The sequence below is a fragment of the Sabethes cyaneus genome, chromosome 1 (assembly GCF_943734655.1).
Source record: "Sabethes cyaneus chromosome 1, idSabCyanKW18_F2, whole genome shotgun sequence".
NCBI classification, from domain to species: Eukaryota; Metazoa; Arthropoda; class Insecta; order Diptera; family Culicidae; genus Sabethes; species Sabethes cyaneus.
The window spans coordinates 108,135,664-108,154,760 of record NC_071353.1 but is presented as its reverse complement, the minus strand read 5'-3'; the positions used below and the strand labels follow the sequence as shown (position 1 = coordinate 108,154,760).

The following is a 19,097-nucleotide window of genomic DNA, read 5'->3' as shown; positions in this document are numbered from 1 at the left end:
TCAATCAAAGCTATCTCTGGAAAGATAAACATTTCTGAATCTCTCCATAGGATAGGGCTCTCCATGACTCTGCTTAATTGAAGCATTGAACAGTAGCGAAAGAGGTCTAGCGAGATCAATAGAATACTTTTTCAGAAACAAAATGGAATACCATTAGGTCCGACTACTAACGAATATTTTAGATTTTTGATGGCAGTCTCGACAATCCCATCAGCTACACGAAAAAATACAAGAGGGTTGTGTACAAGACACGACCGCATATATAGGTCACGCAGGAATACGTAAGTCTCTTTGTAGTGATAGTAGCATGTATCCATGCTTGTAATTATTCGATTCTTCATGTATACATGCTATATGCAACATATATACATGCTACATGCGTTGTATGTAACATGTATCAAAGTAGTAACATTGCATACGTTCAATCCTTAAAAGATTTTAGAGTTATTTCTATGTGCATTTGGAAACAATTCAACAAAATCAAGAACACAAACTATGGCTTTCCTGCTACCTTACAGAAATTAAAGATAGTTTTTATTACCCATGGTTCCCCACGACTTCTAATGAAACGGCAAACATGCGTATTCATACATAATCATATTATAACCGAACACTACAGCTGTAGCACATTTTTCCAACACAGATATCAAATTCGCCTAGGTTTATGGGAACTATCAATTAAAATCGTTACTGATAACTATCAGTAGTTTCCTGTACGTTACTGATAAATATCGATAAATATCAGTAAATATCAGTAATTTTATCCATCAAAACATTGAAGCAAAAAATAGGAAATTGTAATATTATAACTGCGTTCTTCATTGTAAGTTTACTTCAAGCGGTTCAAGCGGGCTGGAGGCTCGCGCAACTACGGACCAGATTTTTACCACCCAGCAGATATGTTGGGAGCACATCGTGAACACGCATCACACGATACAGTCGAGCGAGACCAGCAATGGCACATAATATACGAACACGGTTTCCCAGGTAAACTGAAGCTACTGATCAGAACTATCATTGGATCGAGTGGTGTGTTTCATGTTCATCTCGGGTACACACTCGAGTCCCTTTGAGACGCGGTGAGGGTTGAGACAAGGGAGCAAGATGACTGATATCTTAGATATTATCTTTAAATCTACACTGGATTGAAAGTAGAAAGTAGATAGCACTAGGAAGATCAGATTAAAAATAAATGCGTCAAAGATCAACTACATGAAAGGAAGAGGCTCCAGGGAAACAAGCGCGTGCCTCTCACGGATGGTAATCCTTGACGAACTAGAAGTGGTAGATGAATTCGTGTATTTGGGATTGTTGGTGACCGCGGACAACATTAGTAAGGAAATCCAGCGGTGCATTCATGCGGGAAATCGAGCCTACATTGCCTTTTGCAAAACGCTACGATCAAGAAGCATACGCTACCGTACGAAACTGACAATGCACAACATTTTTATTAGGCCAGTAGATCTTTATGGACTTTAAGTCATGAGATTGCTCAAGAACGATATACGCGCCCTTGTTCCGTGTTCGAACGAAAGGTACTACGGATATTTAGCGGAGTACAAACTGAGAGCGCAGAGTGGCGGAGATGTATCAATCACGAGCTATAGGCATTGTTTGGAGAGAATCCTATCGTACATTTGGCGAAAGTCAGTAGGCTACGGTGGGCCGGACACGTCGTAAGAATGCCGGGCGACAGTGTGACGAAAACAGTTGTCTTCAACAAACCCACCGGCACCAGGAACAGGGACTCAACGTGCGAGATGGCTCGACCAGGTCGAAAGTGATTTGTGACTTTTAACCCTTTATAAGGCAGTGGCAACTATATTGCCACCAACAAAAAATTTTTATTTTGCTTCTATAATTATATTGATGTCATTATAGACGCAAAACAAATATTTTTCGTTGGTGGCAATATAATTGCCACGACCTTATAAAGGGTTGAATGGAAACGGCTGCTTGAATCAGCACAAGCTACCCCGGCTTTAGGCTATTGGCGATGACGACGATATATTGTGTCATCCACGTTTATTGTACCCAACTACCGACTAATAACTTTAATCTAATTAATTTTTCTAATCAGTAAATCAGTATATCAGTAAATATCAATAACAGCGATGGCTTACTGATACTTAGTGATATTATTGCTTACTGATAACTATCAGTAGTTAATGATAGTTTTCCCATCCCTAGTTTAATCGTTTCGCAGTAAAGAATTTGCTATCTGTTTGGACAACGAACTTATGTCATTTTTCCTGGCACACTTCCCTAACACAGACATCAAATTGGACTAGGTTTAATCGCATACGTAAGAAATCTGTTGACACGAAGGGGCTTTGTCACTCTTTCTGGCGTACTTCCCAGGCAAGGACATCAAAATGGTCTAGGTTTGATCGCGGTGTTAAGAAATCTTGTTGAAATGAGGAAACTTTGTCACTTGTTTTGGCTTACTTCCCAAGCACAGATCAAATTGGTAAAGGTTTAGATCATCGTAAAGAATCTTCCAACCAATCACGAAGCGATGTCAAATTTTGTTCCAGTTGATTGATTAATTCTCGAGTTATGAGGAAATTTGTATTTCATTTGTATAGGAGCCCCCCTCGTAAAGTGGGGAGGGGTCCTAATTCACCATAGAAAATATTCTTGCCCTCGAAAACTTTCACATGCCAAATTTTGTTCCATTTGCTTGATGTTCTCGAGTTATGAGGAAATTTGTATTTCATTTGTATAGGAGCCCCCCTCCTAAAGTCGGGAGGGGTCCCAATTCATCATAGAAAAAAATTTTGTCTCCAAAAACCCCCACATGCCAAATTTGGTTACATTTGCTTGATTAGTTCTCGAGTTATGAGGAAATTTGTATTTCATTTGTATGGAAGCACTCCCTCTTAAAGGGGAGAGGAGTCATAATTCCCCTTCTAAAAAGGGGAGGGGTCTCAATTTACCGTAGAATAAATTCTTGTCACCCAAAACACCCACATGCCAAATTTTGTTCTATTTGCTTGATTAGTTCTCGAGTTATGCAGAAATTTGTGTTTCATTTGTATGGGAGCCCCCCCCTCTCTTAGTGGGGGAGGGGTCTCTAACCATCACTTAAACCTTTCCTGGCCCCAAAAACCTCTACATGCAAATTTTCCCGCCGATTGGTTCAGTAGTTTTTGATTCTATAAGGAACATTCCGACAGACAGACAGAAATCCATTTCTATATATAAGACTAGCTGACCCGACAAACTTCGTATTGCCACAAATTAACCTGTGTTGTACATAAATCATGAATCTCGGATGATCTTTGTCACAATCTCGAGTTTTGCAAGCCCCCCAGTGGGCGGCGCTTCCGACGGCGGGTCACCGGCAACATTCGCGACCGTCTCGTCCTGAATGATCTAGTGTTACTATAGATAGTTTTTGTGGTCTTGTATTGACTAATGTTTTATGGAAGAGTCTCGAATTTCTCGAGTTCGATTAGTTTTTGAGTTTCGCAAAAATTTCTGTTTTATTTGTATGAGAGTCCATATCCCCCTACCACAGGGGTGAGAGGTCTCTAACTATCGTCAAATGAATTCAAGACTCCAAAATCTCCCACATGCCAAATTTGGTTCCATTTGCTTGATTAGTTCTCAAGCTATAAGGAAATTTGAATTTCATTTGTATGGGAGCTCCCCTCTTAAAAGGGGAAGGGGTCGTAATTCACCATAGAAAAAAAAATTTGCCATCTAAAACTCCCACATGCCAAATTTGGTTCCATTTGATTGATTAGTTCTAGAGTTATGAGGAAATTTGTATTTGGTTTGTATGAGAGCCCCCCCCCCTCTTAAAAAGGTAAGGGGTCCTAATTCATCATAGAAAAAATGGTTGCCTCCAAAAACACCCACATGTCAAATATGGTTCCATTTGCTTGATTAGTTCTCGAATTATGAGGAAATTTGTATTTTATTTGTGTAGAAGCACCCCCTCGTAAAGTTGGGAGGGGTCCTAATTCACCATAGAAAATATTTTTGCCTCCAGAAACCTCCACATGCCAAATTTGGTTCTATTTGCTTGGTTAGTTCTCGAGTTATGAGGAAATTTGAATTTCATTTGTATAGGAGCCCCCCCTCCTAAAGTGGGTAGGGGTCCCAATTTATCATAGAAAAAATTTTTGTCTCCATAAACACCCACATGCCAAATTTGGTTCCATTTGCTTGATTAGTTCTCGAGTTATGAGGAAATTTGTATTTCGTTTGTATAGGAGCCCCCCCTCTTAAAGTTGGGAGGGGTCCTAATTCACCATAGAAAATATTCTTGCCCTCGAAAACTTTCACATGCCAAATTTGGTTTCATTTGCTTGATTAGCTCTCGAGTTATGAGGAAATTTGTATTTCATTTGTATAGGAGCCCCCCTTCCTAAAGTTGGGAAGGGTACCAATTCATCATAGAAAAAAATTTTGTCTCCAAAAACACCCACGTGCCAAATTTTGTTCCATTTGCTTGATTAGTTCTCGAGTTATGAGGAAATTTGTATTTCGTTTGTATAGGAGCCCCCCCTCTTAAAGTGGGGAGGGGTCCTTATTCACCATAGAAAAGATTCTTGCCCTCGAAAACTTTCACATGCCAAATTTTGTTCCATTTGCTTGATTAGCTCTCGAGTTATGAGGAAATTTGTATTTCGTTTGTATAGGAGCCCCCCCTCTTAAAGTGGGGAGGGGTCCTTATTCACCATAGAAAATATTCTTGACCTCGAAAACCTTCACATGCCAAATTTGGTTCCATTTGCTTGATTAGTTCTCGAGTTATGAGGAAATTTGTATGGAAGCCCCCCCTTTTAAAGAGGAGAGGAGTTATAATTCCCCTTATAAAGAGGGGAGGGGTCTCAATTTACCATAGAATAAATTCTTATCACCGAAAACACCCACACGCCAAATTTTGTTCTATTTGCTTGATTATTTGTCGAATTATGCAGAAATTTGTGTTTCATTTGTATGGGAGCCCCCCCTCTTAGTGTGGGGAGGGGTTTCTAACCATCACTAAAACCTTTCCTGGCCCCAAAAAACCTCTACATGCATATTTTCATGCCGATTGGTTCAGTAGTTTTCGATTCTATAAGGAACATACGGACAGACAGAAATCCTTCTTTATAGGCCCCCCCTTCTGGCTACGAGGCTGCCTTTTACCCATTTTCAGCAATAGACCTTTGTTTATAAACAACCCCTCAAATCACATTTCTTCTTGTAACATGTTTATTTCAACAGACAGCTCAATGTGATGTTCTAGACAACATTTTGCACCTAAAAGAGGAATATTTTTGCTGAAGACTGTTTTGCTTTTTCTGCGTTAATTAATAAGATATAACTGACTTTGGCGATTGTATTCGATATCAATTTGCAGATGACGTAGCTATCAGTTCTTCTTCGAATGATCCTAAAGAAGTGACTATAAACCTGAATAGAAGTCTTACTCAATACTCAAATTATTGTAAACGATGGAAAATTAAAATTAATGAAAGTAAATGTGAAGCAATATTTTTCACACGGTGCAGAAATAGAAGAAAGTTGCCACATAGAAAGCTGACTGTCAACGGATGTGACATTCCTTGGAAAGATGATGTAAAGTATTTAGGACTAGTTCTAGACAAAAAGTTAACCTTTCAAAAACATGTACAGCGCACATTGGAAAAATCTGAAAAACTTTTCAGAATATTATATTCGTTCATTAATCGTAAATCCAAATTGTCCACAAACAACAAACAATTGCTGTATAAAACTGCATTCCGTTCAATTCTGACTTACGCTTCTCCAGTGTGGTCAAATTGTGCTCTGGTACATCGTAAAAAAATTCAAGTGTTTCAAAACAAATGTCTAAAAATTATACATGTTGGCACTGTTTCTGTAGCAAAACGCAACGGTTTGATGGGTTTAGCTTTAGCTGCAAGATTTTATTAATTTAATAACAATGTTTGTCATAATCACTTTACAACTTACAAATTTTCAGTACAATCTACACCGACGAGATTCTTCCCTTTATGTTGAGCACTTTTAGATCATTCAACTATAATTTTATACGCTTTGTAAATTAGGTATCTAGATAATCTGAACTTTACTTACTTTTAATTGTAAATAATAATTTAGCTAGGTTTTAATCAACAAATTAATTTTATCCAATAGAGTAGCTTTTTAACACTTTTAAACAATAATTTTAATCAATTTTAACTTATAACTTGTGAGCGTGACTTTCCGATTTTGCTAGACTTGTTTTTGTTTTCAATACGATCCGTCACTGTGATGCATGTCAAATATGCCCAGTGAAAATTAAATGCTCAGCGTGTAGTCTACACTGCCAAACATATGGGGGCTATTCGCCGTCACATTCCCCAGCCCGTGATCCGTTGCAATCTCCTTGCTCAGGATCACCATCCATCCTGACGTCGAACAAAGTCAACTTAACTACCGGTCTTCGAGCAACTCCTCCTTTCGTACACGCCCAAGTCTGCCGTACCCGATCATCTGGTCCCACAAGCACCTCCTCTATTCGTGTTCTTTCTTCCTTCCTCATCTCCAGCATGCGCACATCAGGTTCGTTTTTGAACTGCGAATCGTGCTGATGGAACTTGTTCTTCCGCCGATTGAAGAATGTCGCAGGACAGTTCCGCGTTGTTCGCACTTTGGGCGCATTGCCATTGGCCTTGTAACGCCACAACTGGTGGATGGCATCCTGTCTTCGCCCCTTCCACTGCAGCTGCTGACTTTTCTGACACGGAATCGTCTTCGTCAATATACCGTCCAGCGGGAAACGATATCGCACCTCGGCACTGTGAACCATCGCTTTATCTAGTTCACCGTTCTTTGCCAACTGGGCGGATGAATTATGCCGACGGTTCGATTCAAGGACATCAGCCTTTCGCCTTGCCACCTTCGTAACCTGACGAGTGTGGCCCTTTTCTTGGTTCAAATCAAGCTTTGAATTGGTCCATCCTCCAACGTGAAACCCACAAGTGAATGATTCCGATGCCGGCTGTATGCAGCCGTAGATACTCCAGCCGAGTCTACACTTGGCAGCAATTGGTTGGTCCCAACCTCCTTGCCGAATCTTTAACGGAACCGTGAGTTTCAGGTTGTCAAGACCAATTAGTAGCTTTGGAGTAATATCTCTGTAATTTTCGACTGGCAAACCTCGCAAATGTGAGTGATTGTTTGCCAATTCGTGGTATCGCAATGACTGCATCGGCAAGTCAAGGCTGGCTACGGTCCGAACGTTGAACTGCGCATAGCGTTCGGTAGATCCACTACCCGAAATCTCCATTCGTATTCGTTTGGAGTTCGGTTCATTCCGAGTAACATTTCCAGTCCACTGTAAATTTAACTTTTCAACCGGTCCACTAATTCCCATTTCTACAGCAACTGCTTCATCCAGCAGTGTTACTTGTGAACCTTCATCCACAAACGCATACACTTCAACCTGACACCGTTCCCCGTACAAAGTTACTGGAAGAATCCGGAAAAGAGGAGCACCAGTAGTCTGCTGGGCAGTATGGCTCGTAGAGACTTCTCTGTTTACTGATGGTGTCGTCGCATGTAACAATTTGTGGTGACGTAGACGGCAGCCTTCAATCCCACATCCTTGCCAGGTCTTGCACGGCCAATTCCCGTGTTGATTGAGACACATCCAACACAGCGAATTTTGACTGACAACCTCGCACCGCTCATCTATGTTTAAGGTCTGAAACTTGAAGCAATCCGCTACCCTGTGTCCCTCTATCTGGCAAAAGATACAGTACTTGTTTGATTGTTTCAAGTAAGCGACTGTGTTGCTGTTTGCCGATGATGGCCCAGCCGTGGGTTGCTCCGAATGAGCTTGCACAAACCCTCGGTCTTTGGGCTTCTGGTAAGTTCCCTTGGATGTCGTTCCTGTTGGAGTGTCGTCCATCACCTCGAATGCCAACTTTACCAACGAAGACGTGAACGCTCCAAACGTTCCAAGATCAACCTCCGCGAAAGGACTTTTATATGCCGACCATTTCATCCGGTAATCAACAGGAAGCTTCCCCACTAGCTCGTGAAGTAGAGACGGATTCATCAAATGCGATTGCTGCTTGGCAGTCTTCAGATGTTCCACCAGATTATCAACTGCTATACCGAAGTCAACTATACTCTCCAAACTGTCCGTGTTTAGTGGAGGAAGACGATGAATCCTTTCAGTTAGCATTTTAATCAACGTTTCTGGCCGACCATATCGTAACTGCAATATTTTGATGACATACGGCACGCTGGTTGGACAAAGAAGCCTACTACGCACCATTTCCAACGCTGGACCTTTCAGGCAACGCTGCAACCGCATTAAATTTTCATCCTGGGAAAACCCACACGTAACCGTAGACCGTTCAAAGTTACTGATCCAGATTGGCCACTCCTCTGGATTCCCAGAAAATACCGGCAGGTCTTTCCCCATTACTTGTCTCGCCGCTAACTGACGGCTGGTCGGTGGTATCTCCGCTCGTGCATTGGAATACTGGCTATCATCGTCCTTAGTTCTCCCGGGTTCCTTCGGCTTCTGGATACTTCTACGAATATGATCGCGTTTGGGACGGGATGCATCAGTGTTGACCAGTTTACCGGAATTCCGTTCCAAGACATTGTCAACTGGTTTCTTATTCTCTCCACCTGTTTGCTTATCTGATTGCTGCAACCACAAATTAACCTTTTCCACGGACTTCGCCGCCTCACTTTGACAAACGCTCGAAGTATCACTACCGCGCTGCGACAGTTGCCGGACAAGACTATTCATTTTTTCGAGAGACTGCTGTCTCATTTTTGACTGAGCTTTACGAAACTTTTCCTCATCCGCGAGCTGTTTCTCTTCGAACGCCTTTTCCTCAGCCAACCTTTTGGCTTCTAATGCTAACTCTCGCTCTTTCATTTGTCTTTCTAGCTGTAGCTTTCTTTGCCTAATCTCCTTTTCCTCTATCAACTCTTGCTCTTTAATTCGCTCTTGCTCTTCTAGCATTTTTAATTCTATCTGAATCGCTTTATCCTTAACACTAGTAGCAACACTTACAGACCCCTTGGCTGTAGACTTCTTTCCGGTGTTGGATTTGTTTACATCCGATGTCTTCGAAGACTTCCCTGCGTTGGATGGTACAGTCAACGTCTTGGGACCTGCTTTCTGCGACTGCGCGCGACCTGCGTTGCCACACGAAGAACAATTCCACGACTGATCCGCTACACTTTCGTCTACGTTCGCACAACTAAAGTGATACCAGGAACCGCAGGAGTCACATGCCACCATGTCTTCATCATTGTCCGGTCGATCGCAGACTGCGCAAGCGGATTGCAGATTGTCGTTACTCATCCGGCTCATTTCCAGGGGATCTCTTGATGAAAATTTCTAAAGAAATTGTTGGCACTGTTTCTGTAGCAAAACGCAACGGTTTGATGGGTTTAGCTTTAGCTGCAAGATTTTATTAATTTAATAACAATGTTTGTCATAATCACTTTACAACTTACAAATTTTCAGTACAATCTACACCGACGAGATTCTTCCCTTTATGTTGAGCACTTTTAGATCATTCAACTATAATTTTATACGCTTTGTAAATTAGGTATCTAGATAATCTGAACTTTACTTACTTTTAATTGTAAATAATAATTTAGCTAGGTTTTAATCAACAAATTAATTTTATCCAATAGAGTAGCTTTTTAACACTTTTAAACAATAATTTTAATCAATTTTAACTTATAACTTGTGAGCGTGACTTTCCGATTTTGCTAGACTTGTTTTTGTTTTCAATACGATCCGTCACTGTGATGCATGTCAAATATGCCCAGTGAAAATTAAATGCTCAGCGTGTAGTCTACACTGCCAAACATATGGGGGCTATTCGCCGTCACAATACATAATCTTCCTCCTTGGCATAGCACCGATGATCATCACGAGCTCAGTAATATCCGAAAAAAAATCCGCGCTATTCCCAGGTATTCCCAGCCATGGTATTCCCAGGTATTCTCTGAAATACACATTTGGGCAGATAGCTTTAATAATTCCCTACAAATTGGTATGCAAACTAATTGCAAATACTTGCAGATGGCTAAGATATTCGGATTTTTCATCAGACGGTTTTTAACCTAAAATCAGTTATATCTTATTAATTAATGCATATAAAGCAAAACAGTCTTCAGCAAAAATATTCCTCTTTTATGTGCAAAATATTTTCTAGAAAATCACATTGAGCTGTCTGTTGAAACAAACATGTTACAAGAAGAAATGTGATTTGAGGGGTCGTTTATAAACAAAGGACTATTGCTGAAAATGGGTAAAAGGTAGAAGTTTCATGTCTTCAGAAAAATTACGTAAAATTGGTTTATCTTTAATATTTTGAAACCAAAAAGGTGAAAAAAAGTTTACTCAAAAAGTTATTACTTAAATTGTTGTTTAAGTAACGCTTAAATGTTGGACGACCCCTTCAAAATATGCATCAATTTTTTATTCAAAAAGTTGCCGAAGACCATATTGAGCTGAGACATGCCGTTTAACCGCAAATATTTTTGTCCCGAAATTTTAATTTCTGGCCCATAGTGCTTTCGCAGGTTGCGAGCGGGTGCTGATTGAACAGCTGGAACCCCGCAAACTCGGCATCGTAGCTCTGCAGGAAATCTGTCGCAAAGGAGAGAAGGTTTGGAAGATCCGTGGCGGAAGGGCCCAGTTTTACCAGAGCGGTGACGCTACCAACGAACTGGGAACGGGCTTTGTAGTGCTGGGCGGAATGCAGGATCGCGTGATAGATTGGAAGGCGATCAACGAGAGAATGTGTGTATTGAGGATAAAGGGCCGCTTCTTCAATTATAGCATCATTAACGTGCACTGCCCGCACGAAGGTAGACCCGACGATGAGAAAGAAGCGTTCTACGCGAGGCTGGAGGCAACGTACGACAGCTGCTCGTCACGGGACATCAAGCTCGTCATCGGGGATATGAACGCCCAGGTCGGTAGGGAAGAAATGTATAGACCGGTGGTAGGACCCCATAGTCTGCACACCGACACAAACGATAACGGCCAACGATGTATAAACTTCGCAGCTTCCCGAGGCTTGGTGATCCGAAGCACCTTTTTCCCGCGCAAGGATATCCACAAAGCCACCTGGAGATCACCTGCCCAACGTACAATGAACCGAATTGACCACGTTCTCATAGAGGGCCGGTTTTTCTCTAACATCACGAACGTGCGCTCCCGTCGGGGTGCGGATATTGATTCTGACCATTACCTAGTAGCAGTACATGTGCGGTCAAAGCTGTCCACCGTATACCGGACACGTCAAAGCCGCCCTCCTCGGCTGAACATCAAGCAGCTAGATAACCCACAAGCTGCCGAGAACTACGCGCGAGTACTGAATGAGGCACTGCCTTCTTCCGAGGAGTTAGGTGCTTCAAACCTCGAAGATGGTTGGGGCAGAATACGCTCGGCCATCGGAGAGGCCGCTACCGCGGCACTAGGTATTGAGCCTCGGAGTACACAAAATGATTGGTTTGATGGGGAATGCCAACAAGCGGTGGAGGAGAAAAAAAATGCTTGGAAAAATTATCTAAGTATTGCCACTAGAGAGCCTGGCCAAATACCGACGAGCTAGAAACCAGTTGACCACGATCCTGAGGAGAAAAAAGCGCCAAAATGAGGAAAAAACGGAGAGTACCATTATAAATAAAGGTAACTCTCCGCTTTCGTTCAAAATTTAGCGGATTTTGAGTGTCTCGGCGCCTCTGTAATCTACAGTCTCTGTAGGACTTTCAGCTCGATTGAACTAGCCTCCATTTTGTTTATTTAGAGTCGAACATGTTGATATGTGTTTGTAGGAAAAACAGATTGCTACTCTGTCAGTTACTCGTTATTTTTTGTGTCTTCTGCCAGGCTTTGGCTGAGGCCGATGACGGCCTTTCTCGCCACTCGTATCCTTTTGCTGCGTATGGCCAAACTAATGTAATAAACATTTCAAATATAACGGAGATCGTACTACGAAAACTTAGCATTATAAATGATCGAGAGGCATTCCATAAAATAGGCAAAGATGTCCGTAATTTATCTTTTAAAAATCAAAACAAATGCTAACAGAGCAAAATAAATATGAAATATTTTCATCTTTGCAATGAGATGCGGTTAAAATTGTTAGTCCATCAAAAACACATGAATGCACTAAAGCAGATAGTAGGGTAAGTTACATTGGCGGAACTAGCGCTCATTTCTAGGGGGGGCTACAGCCCCTGGAATTTTTTTCAACCGTTTTATTTCGTCAGCATATTAACATTTAATGCACATTGATGCCTGGAATCTTATAACAGTCATGCAAATAAACTTTACTCTGAAGTTTTTCGTACCTATAGTTATCTAACTATTGGTTTTACAAAAATTAAAAAACTTAGTCAACCTTTCTAGGGGGAGCTAAATCTTTTCTAGGGAGGGCTTAGCCCCCCCTAGTTCCGCCAATGGTAAGTTAACCTATATAGTAAAGCCTTTAGCTGTAATGGAGCCTCGGATAAAATTTTATTATTTATTAGCTTATACTTCTTATTTCTGAGGGTATATGACATGAAACTAAACATAACACACATTTGAGTTTATTAAATTTTAGCTGCATTTCATTATTAATGCTTTAAAATCGACATTTTCTACAAGTGAGGGTCCATTATATGGTAAACAATGCCAAAAATGTCGCCATTAGCGGACCCTCTTCATGCAAAATACACTAAAATTCCTATAATGGACCCGGTCGTTATTCTATTGTAAACCACAAGGGTCCATAAAAGGAAAATGGACATTCCAATCTGTTTTAAAAAATATGTAAAACATAGAGATTTGCAGCACAAATTGATATATTTAGGCTTATTCGAAAGTTACTAATATTGTAAGTGCCATCGGTTGGGTGTTTAGCGTTACGAGTTCAAAATGATTTATAGGAAGATCCACAAATGGTTGATTTACCCTATACCAGAATAATAATACTGAATTACTCCTGATATACAAATTGTGATATTTTGTACAGGAGGTCGTCCGAATACCAATTTTGACTATAAATTGATTCCCGCAGGTCCTACAATTCTGGTACACTCAAGTACTTTTTTTACACGGTTTGTTTTTTCGATTATTAAGAACCGGGAAACTCAGGGACCATTCATTTATTTCTCAATACATTTGGGAGAGACCCGACTTTCGTCGCATAGTTTGTAAATGGTCCCTAAGTTGCACCATTCTTGAGTAATCGGAAAAAACAAACCGTGTAAAAAAGACTTGAGTGTATGTTCAGTAACTTTACGTAACTTTACAGGACAAATAACTATTCTGAAGACATAACATTTCTAAAGTCATTACTTAAAAAGTTAGACTTCAACGCCATCTATAGGAATAAAAATACAACTACTTAAAATTTCCAGAAAGTTACGAAATTTTATAACACACAATGTTGCTGAAGACAACAAAGCTCTACGAAGCATATGAAAGAAGTTATGAGGTTTTGTCCGAGAGCCGGGTCAATCTGCCCCACTGTGCGTTGTAGTCATTTTACAATCGTTACTGATTGTATTCAACCAGCACCGTTGCAATATAGGGTAAATTAACCATTAGTGGACCAGTTAGTACTTGAGTAGTTTTCTTTCACGAATTATTTTAAACTGGTAACGCTAAAACACAACCGATGGCACTTACAATACGAGTAACTTTCAAATAAGCCTAAAAAATATCATTTTATGTTGAAAATCTCTATATTTTGCACATTCTTTAAAACAGATTGAAATGTCCGTTTTCCTTTAGCGGAGCTTGTGGTTTACAATAGGATAGCGACCGGGTCCATTATAGGAATTCTAGTGTATTTTGCATGGAGAGGGTCCACTTATGGCGACATCTTTTGTGTTGTTAACCTATAATGGACCCTCACTTGTTGAAAATATCGATTTAAAGGCATTAATAATTGAATGCAGCTAATTCTTTATAAACTGGAATGTGTGGTATGTTAAGCACTTTCTGTTTCATGTCATATTTTCTCGGAAATAAGTAGCACAAGCTAATAAACGCCGAAACTGTACCCGAGGTCCATTATAGGTAAAGGGTCCACCATAGGATAACTTACCCTACGATTCACGTAAATGCTATGTTAATCCAAACTCACCCATAAATGCCGTGTACAGTCCATACTGGGACGGCAATCCGGCGATCGAGGCATACGCAATGCTCTGCGGTATGATAGTCAAACCCAGCGTAATACCAGCGATAAAATCCGAAATCAAATCTTCTTTATCGTATGAAGTAATCCAGTTGACAATATGTACTCTTCGACGTAGCTGTTTGCGAATGCAGTTACTGTTACAATGGCCAGATGATTTCGTGGTAACTTTTGGTGCGGATCGCAGTTTCTCCAACTCTTCAGCCGACTCGCTCATAGTGCATGTGATGTATCTTAACTTCCTCGTGGTTGCCAAAACAAGCAGTTAGTACAGAAGTGCTACTGAAACTAATTCAACCATCCGCCTACAACTGAGTTCCTCTAGTAGGATTACATTGTTTTAAATTATGCACACGAAAAAATTGAATATAGAAAACTTGCGAATGTAGGGTTGGACGAGTCAGACGATAAACATTGTCAGCTCTTTACTTATGCTGATTCACAAAAATAATATTAAGGTCAATAAATCCAAGGCACTTTTTTCGTGCACAAAAGATATGGATGCTGTAAATTTTAGAAACCATGTCATCTGCCATATTTACCTAGTGCGATAATGATGGCATACGACAACTAGTGCTCATGGATAACGTTCCGGACCTGTCGTTAATTGAGTTAAACATACGAGACAGTGCGGTATATTTGAGGCTATTTTTCAAGCAATTCCAGATTTATCTGCGAGGCCATGCATACTCAGTGAATCAGAATCATTAACGATATCAACTGATGAACATACTGTAACTATGCATATATGTAGAAGATTCAGCTATATAGTTATATCAGTTGCTTGCAACACCTTTCTTCGAAACTGCTATTCATAAAGATTGCATTGGAACAACCGGAAGATAACGGTATTAAAACAATAATTCAGCTCATTCAGTTAGTTTAGTGCTGTCGTATTGTTGCAATCAAAATCCAGGACACCATAACGGATTGTAAATGGAAACTATTTTACCGGTAATATCGAATTCGATTTCAGATCTGGCCGAGAGCCTCTTCGGGCGAGGGCCATTGGCTCAATTAATTCTGGCACACTGTGTACCGACTTAAAACGTGCGTTACTGATAGTGTGAAACAACGTTAAGGCAAATTCAATGGCAGGGAAGAACTGTACAAAATGTTCACGGCAATTAACTAGGAAACTGTTTTCTACTACTACGAAAAGTCATTTAATTTCGGTAACTTTTATAAAAAAAAACTAAATCATTATTATGTAGCATGCAAATGCATCGAACACGGTTGCATTCAACAAAATTGAAGCACTGTTTGCGTTCCTGTTTCATTTCCTAATCATGGTTTTCTCATAAGCTTTTGGCGCTAGTCAGCATGTAAACTTTAATATTCATATATCCGTTATTATTTTCCTTGCGAAAATGGTACTAAAATCGATGGAAGAAAGTTTTTTTTACCGCTTCTTGGTCATTACTTTTTAGAACTTCCTTTTCTGTTTCGTGCTAAAGGTGTTAACACTCATTGTTCGAGTTATCTCTATGCTATTTGTCTCTTTTTAGGTAGGTTTTTGCATGTAAAATAATAACGTACATATCAAAAGCAAGAATTGATTCGAACAAAAACTTAAAAAAGGCCCGATTCAACATCAGGTGAAGTAAGAAAATGAATAAATTTTCTTACCAATTAAGTTGCCATAAGTTTCAGCAAATCACCTAACATCTCAATCGTGGCACGTGGTTGAACTTCATCACAAATGACCATCATATATGTATGTAAAGCTCATTATGGGAACAGTTTAACGACCTGTTCGACAAATGGAACGACATGAACCCTTCTTAAGTTGTTGTTGCCCTTAGTTCTCAACATTTGATGCACAACATTGGCGTGCAGTAGTTTCTAGAAATGAAGAAAATGCACCTCAGTTACTGCTCTACGGCTTCTAGTGCTGTTCATTCTAATATCGGCCAAGATTTGGCTTAATGTTTAGCATAGCCTTTTCTGTATCAGCTCAATCCGATTTGGACTTTCGCTACAGTGCGGTATGCGTATATTCTTTAGCTTACTTGTACGTGCGAATTAGTCTTACAAAAATAGCTTAAATCAGGTATACATGGTTACGTCTCATAGAAAAGGTTATATCATAGCAAATAGTGAGTTTGCTTGTGTTTTTCCCTTTTTGACAAGGTCTGCTCACCATCTATTTCAATGCGTAGATTTATTTAGCATAGAAAAGTGGTCAAGACTCTGCAAAGTCACCGCATGCGAGAGACCAAACAAATCTAAATTTGAAAAATCTAAGAAGAAAAAAGTTGTTTCAACTCCTAAATATATGCCGCCTGTTTACGAATATTTTATAATTCATATATTTGTATGACACATTCCACCAAAATGTTACAATGTTTTGACTTTTCTTTACTCTTTTTCCATGTTTTAGCTTGGAAAATTGTTAAGGGATTGCCAAATATTATTACATATTTGCATAGAGCTTCAAATTTTCTAATGAAAGTGAATAAAATAAAGGATGTCCCACATCAAATTGTATCACGAACAAAAAACACTGTAGAAAATTACCTAGTTGACCGATCCTTTTCAAATTTTCAGACAATGAAACATAACCCATTAATAAGCTTTTGGCATATTTATTTCATTCAACTTCACTACCATAACCGTATGCTCGCACCTTACGCTTAACTCCAGTCATAAGGTTCTGTACAACATCTGGCTGCAGCTACTTCTACGTAGGACTAGTACGGAAACCCACCTTTTTTTATTTCTTCCTCAGATTTGACCTCCTTGGAATGCTTCCGTAGTGCCTGCTTCGTAATAGCCGAGTATTTTTCGATAGGCCTTAGTTCCGATGCGTTGGGGGGTTCATGGGTACGAAAGTGACTCTGTTGGCTTCATCCAGGACATCCTTTGAATAGTGGCACGAAGCTAGATCCGCCCAGAAGATTGCGGGGCCCTCGTGTTGCTTTAACAGAAGGCGCTTCTTGCGCCCGTTTACAGCCCCGGTAGTCACGAACGGCGTACTCCGTTTGCCACATGAGCAGATCGCTTGTCAAATCATGTATTTCTTGGCAAACTTTGAAAGTTTCTGCTTCCTTATTTCCTCCGGAACATCAAACTTGTACTATGTGGTGAAAACAGCAGTGTTGAGTGCGCCCTGTCGAGATGTACGTATCGATCAACCATCGTCCAACACATTGATCCAGCACCCATGCTCATGCGAGGGATCGTTTCGTCAGTGACGGGTAAATAAAGGGCAATTCGACTGTAAACAAACCAGAACAAAGAAGCTATAGAAACGAAAAAGTTCTGTAACACTTACTACTAAGAAATTTCTGTTCTTAAATTTACTTAAAAGATATTCTAAAGTTTAAACTTAAAACTAGTTAAATAATCATAGAAAGTGCACTTATATTTACTAAAAGTAGCTTGAGCGAGGATAGAAGGTGAGAATAATAAAATATCAAGCCAGCTTACAGCATTTAATATAGTTTTAGGAAGCATAAAACTACCTAGCGAGAAGCAGAAAGTGCATTGGATTCACGGATTTAAATTAATGTTCCTAAAAGCCCTACGATAAAACTGAACCTTGTCGTGGTGTAGGGCTTTTTAACTAATCAGTAAATGAACAGCGGTCACGTTTACTTCTGAATGTGGGTATATATCAAAATACTTTTGTGATTTCAAGTGGGACTCGGGGTAAAAATTTACCAAATGTGATTGTTGCGTTGTTCAGAAAGTGCTTTTATTCCGTTTAAGAATAAGGCCAGTATGGGGATCTCTGACAATAGATGAAGTTTTCTGGGATTCATCCTTATTTATCACAACTGTCACAAATATCTCCGAAAAATGTCGGATTGATTGAGTTGGTCGGGGGCTTAGGGTTAGTAAGGGGATGTAAGCGGGATACCAGATCCGATTGGATGCCGAAGGACCACTCTGTAATGATTACGGGTAATAGCACTTCTTAGGTAGCAGATGGGAAAATTAGGTCAATTCGTGTCTCGTGTTCGAGTTTCGGCTAGGCGGTGCTGCTAGATAGAGTAGGATTTTTGCACTGGCCCCGTGGCTGTCCTGAGCTCTGATGGCCGTCCGCGGGCTCTGTCGATGGGAAGGGGTCGAGTCTTAAAGAGACGTTTAAGCCCAGAGCTTTACAGCACTTTGGTCTCGAGGGTTGGAAGGCGGGCGAGTCTCTATATTTTGAAGCTTCTGTCGACTACCGCGAACGTCCAGCTTGTGCTGCGCTCAATTTACTTTGTATCGTGGGAATGCACTGTGAATACTAAGGGGATGAAAGATTAAATTTGCCCTGATAAGTTGATAACCACTAATGCTCCGAAATTTGTCTTACCTATTGGTTCATTTGTGGTTGTTTGTGTTGGAAAACTGAAAGCGGGCGCGCGGTTGAAGACCGGTGTCAGGCGAGGCTGACGAATTCTCCACTTCTTCACTATACCACATATTGCAACTCGAGTGGTACAAAAAGTCCAAAGCACATTTACAAATTCGATCTATTATTTTTCTTCTCATCATCATCATTATCATCATCATCGTCATCATCACCATTATATTTAAAATATGACATTCCGGCCTTTGGCAGAGAGATCTTAGAGTCAGTTCGTGGAGTCCGCGCAGGGCCGAAACACCTCCGCCTGCGGGTATAGGCGTGACGGCTATGCTTGGGGCTCTACCTGTGTTTAGTGGGCGCCAGTGCCTGTCTCGTCAGGTAGAACTGATGTTTGAGGTCTCCCTGACACTTTGTTGACAACACAAAGGGGCCCAGCGCAGAGTTTTATACGCTATTAAGCGACCAGTTGGATAACCCGAAAAAAAGGAAAAAGGAAAAGGAAAGGAAGCATAAAACTACCTAGCGAGAAGCAGAAGGTGCATTGGATTCACGGATTTAAATTAATGTTCCTAAAAGCAAAATCACTAAAAGTAGGTTTAACATAAAGTTTCTCTATAATCACTATT

At 40.4% G+C, this 19,097-nt stretch overlaps 1 protein-coding gene across 1 annotated transcript in view; it reads right to left on the bottom strand.

The window, feature by feature from the left end:
• Window positions 1-14,385, bottom strand: part of LOC128746076 (sodium-independent sulfate anion transporter-like) — a 31,149-nt gene extending 16,764 nt beyond the window's left edge. The window contains exon 1 of the mRNA XM_053843127.1: window positions 14,115-14,385. Within this exon, the coding sequence (XP_053699102.1) occupies window positions 14,115-14,385 (271 nt within the window). The remainder of the gene's footprint in view (window positions 1-14,114) is intronic.
• Between the last annotated feature and the right edge of the window lie 4,712 nt (window positions 14,386-19,097).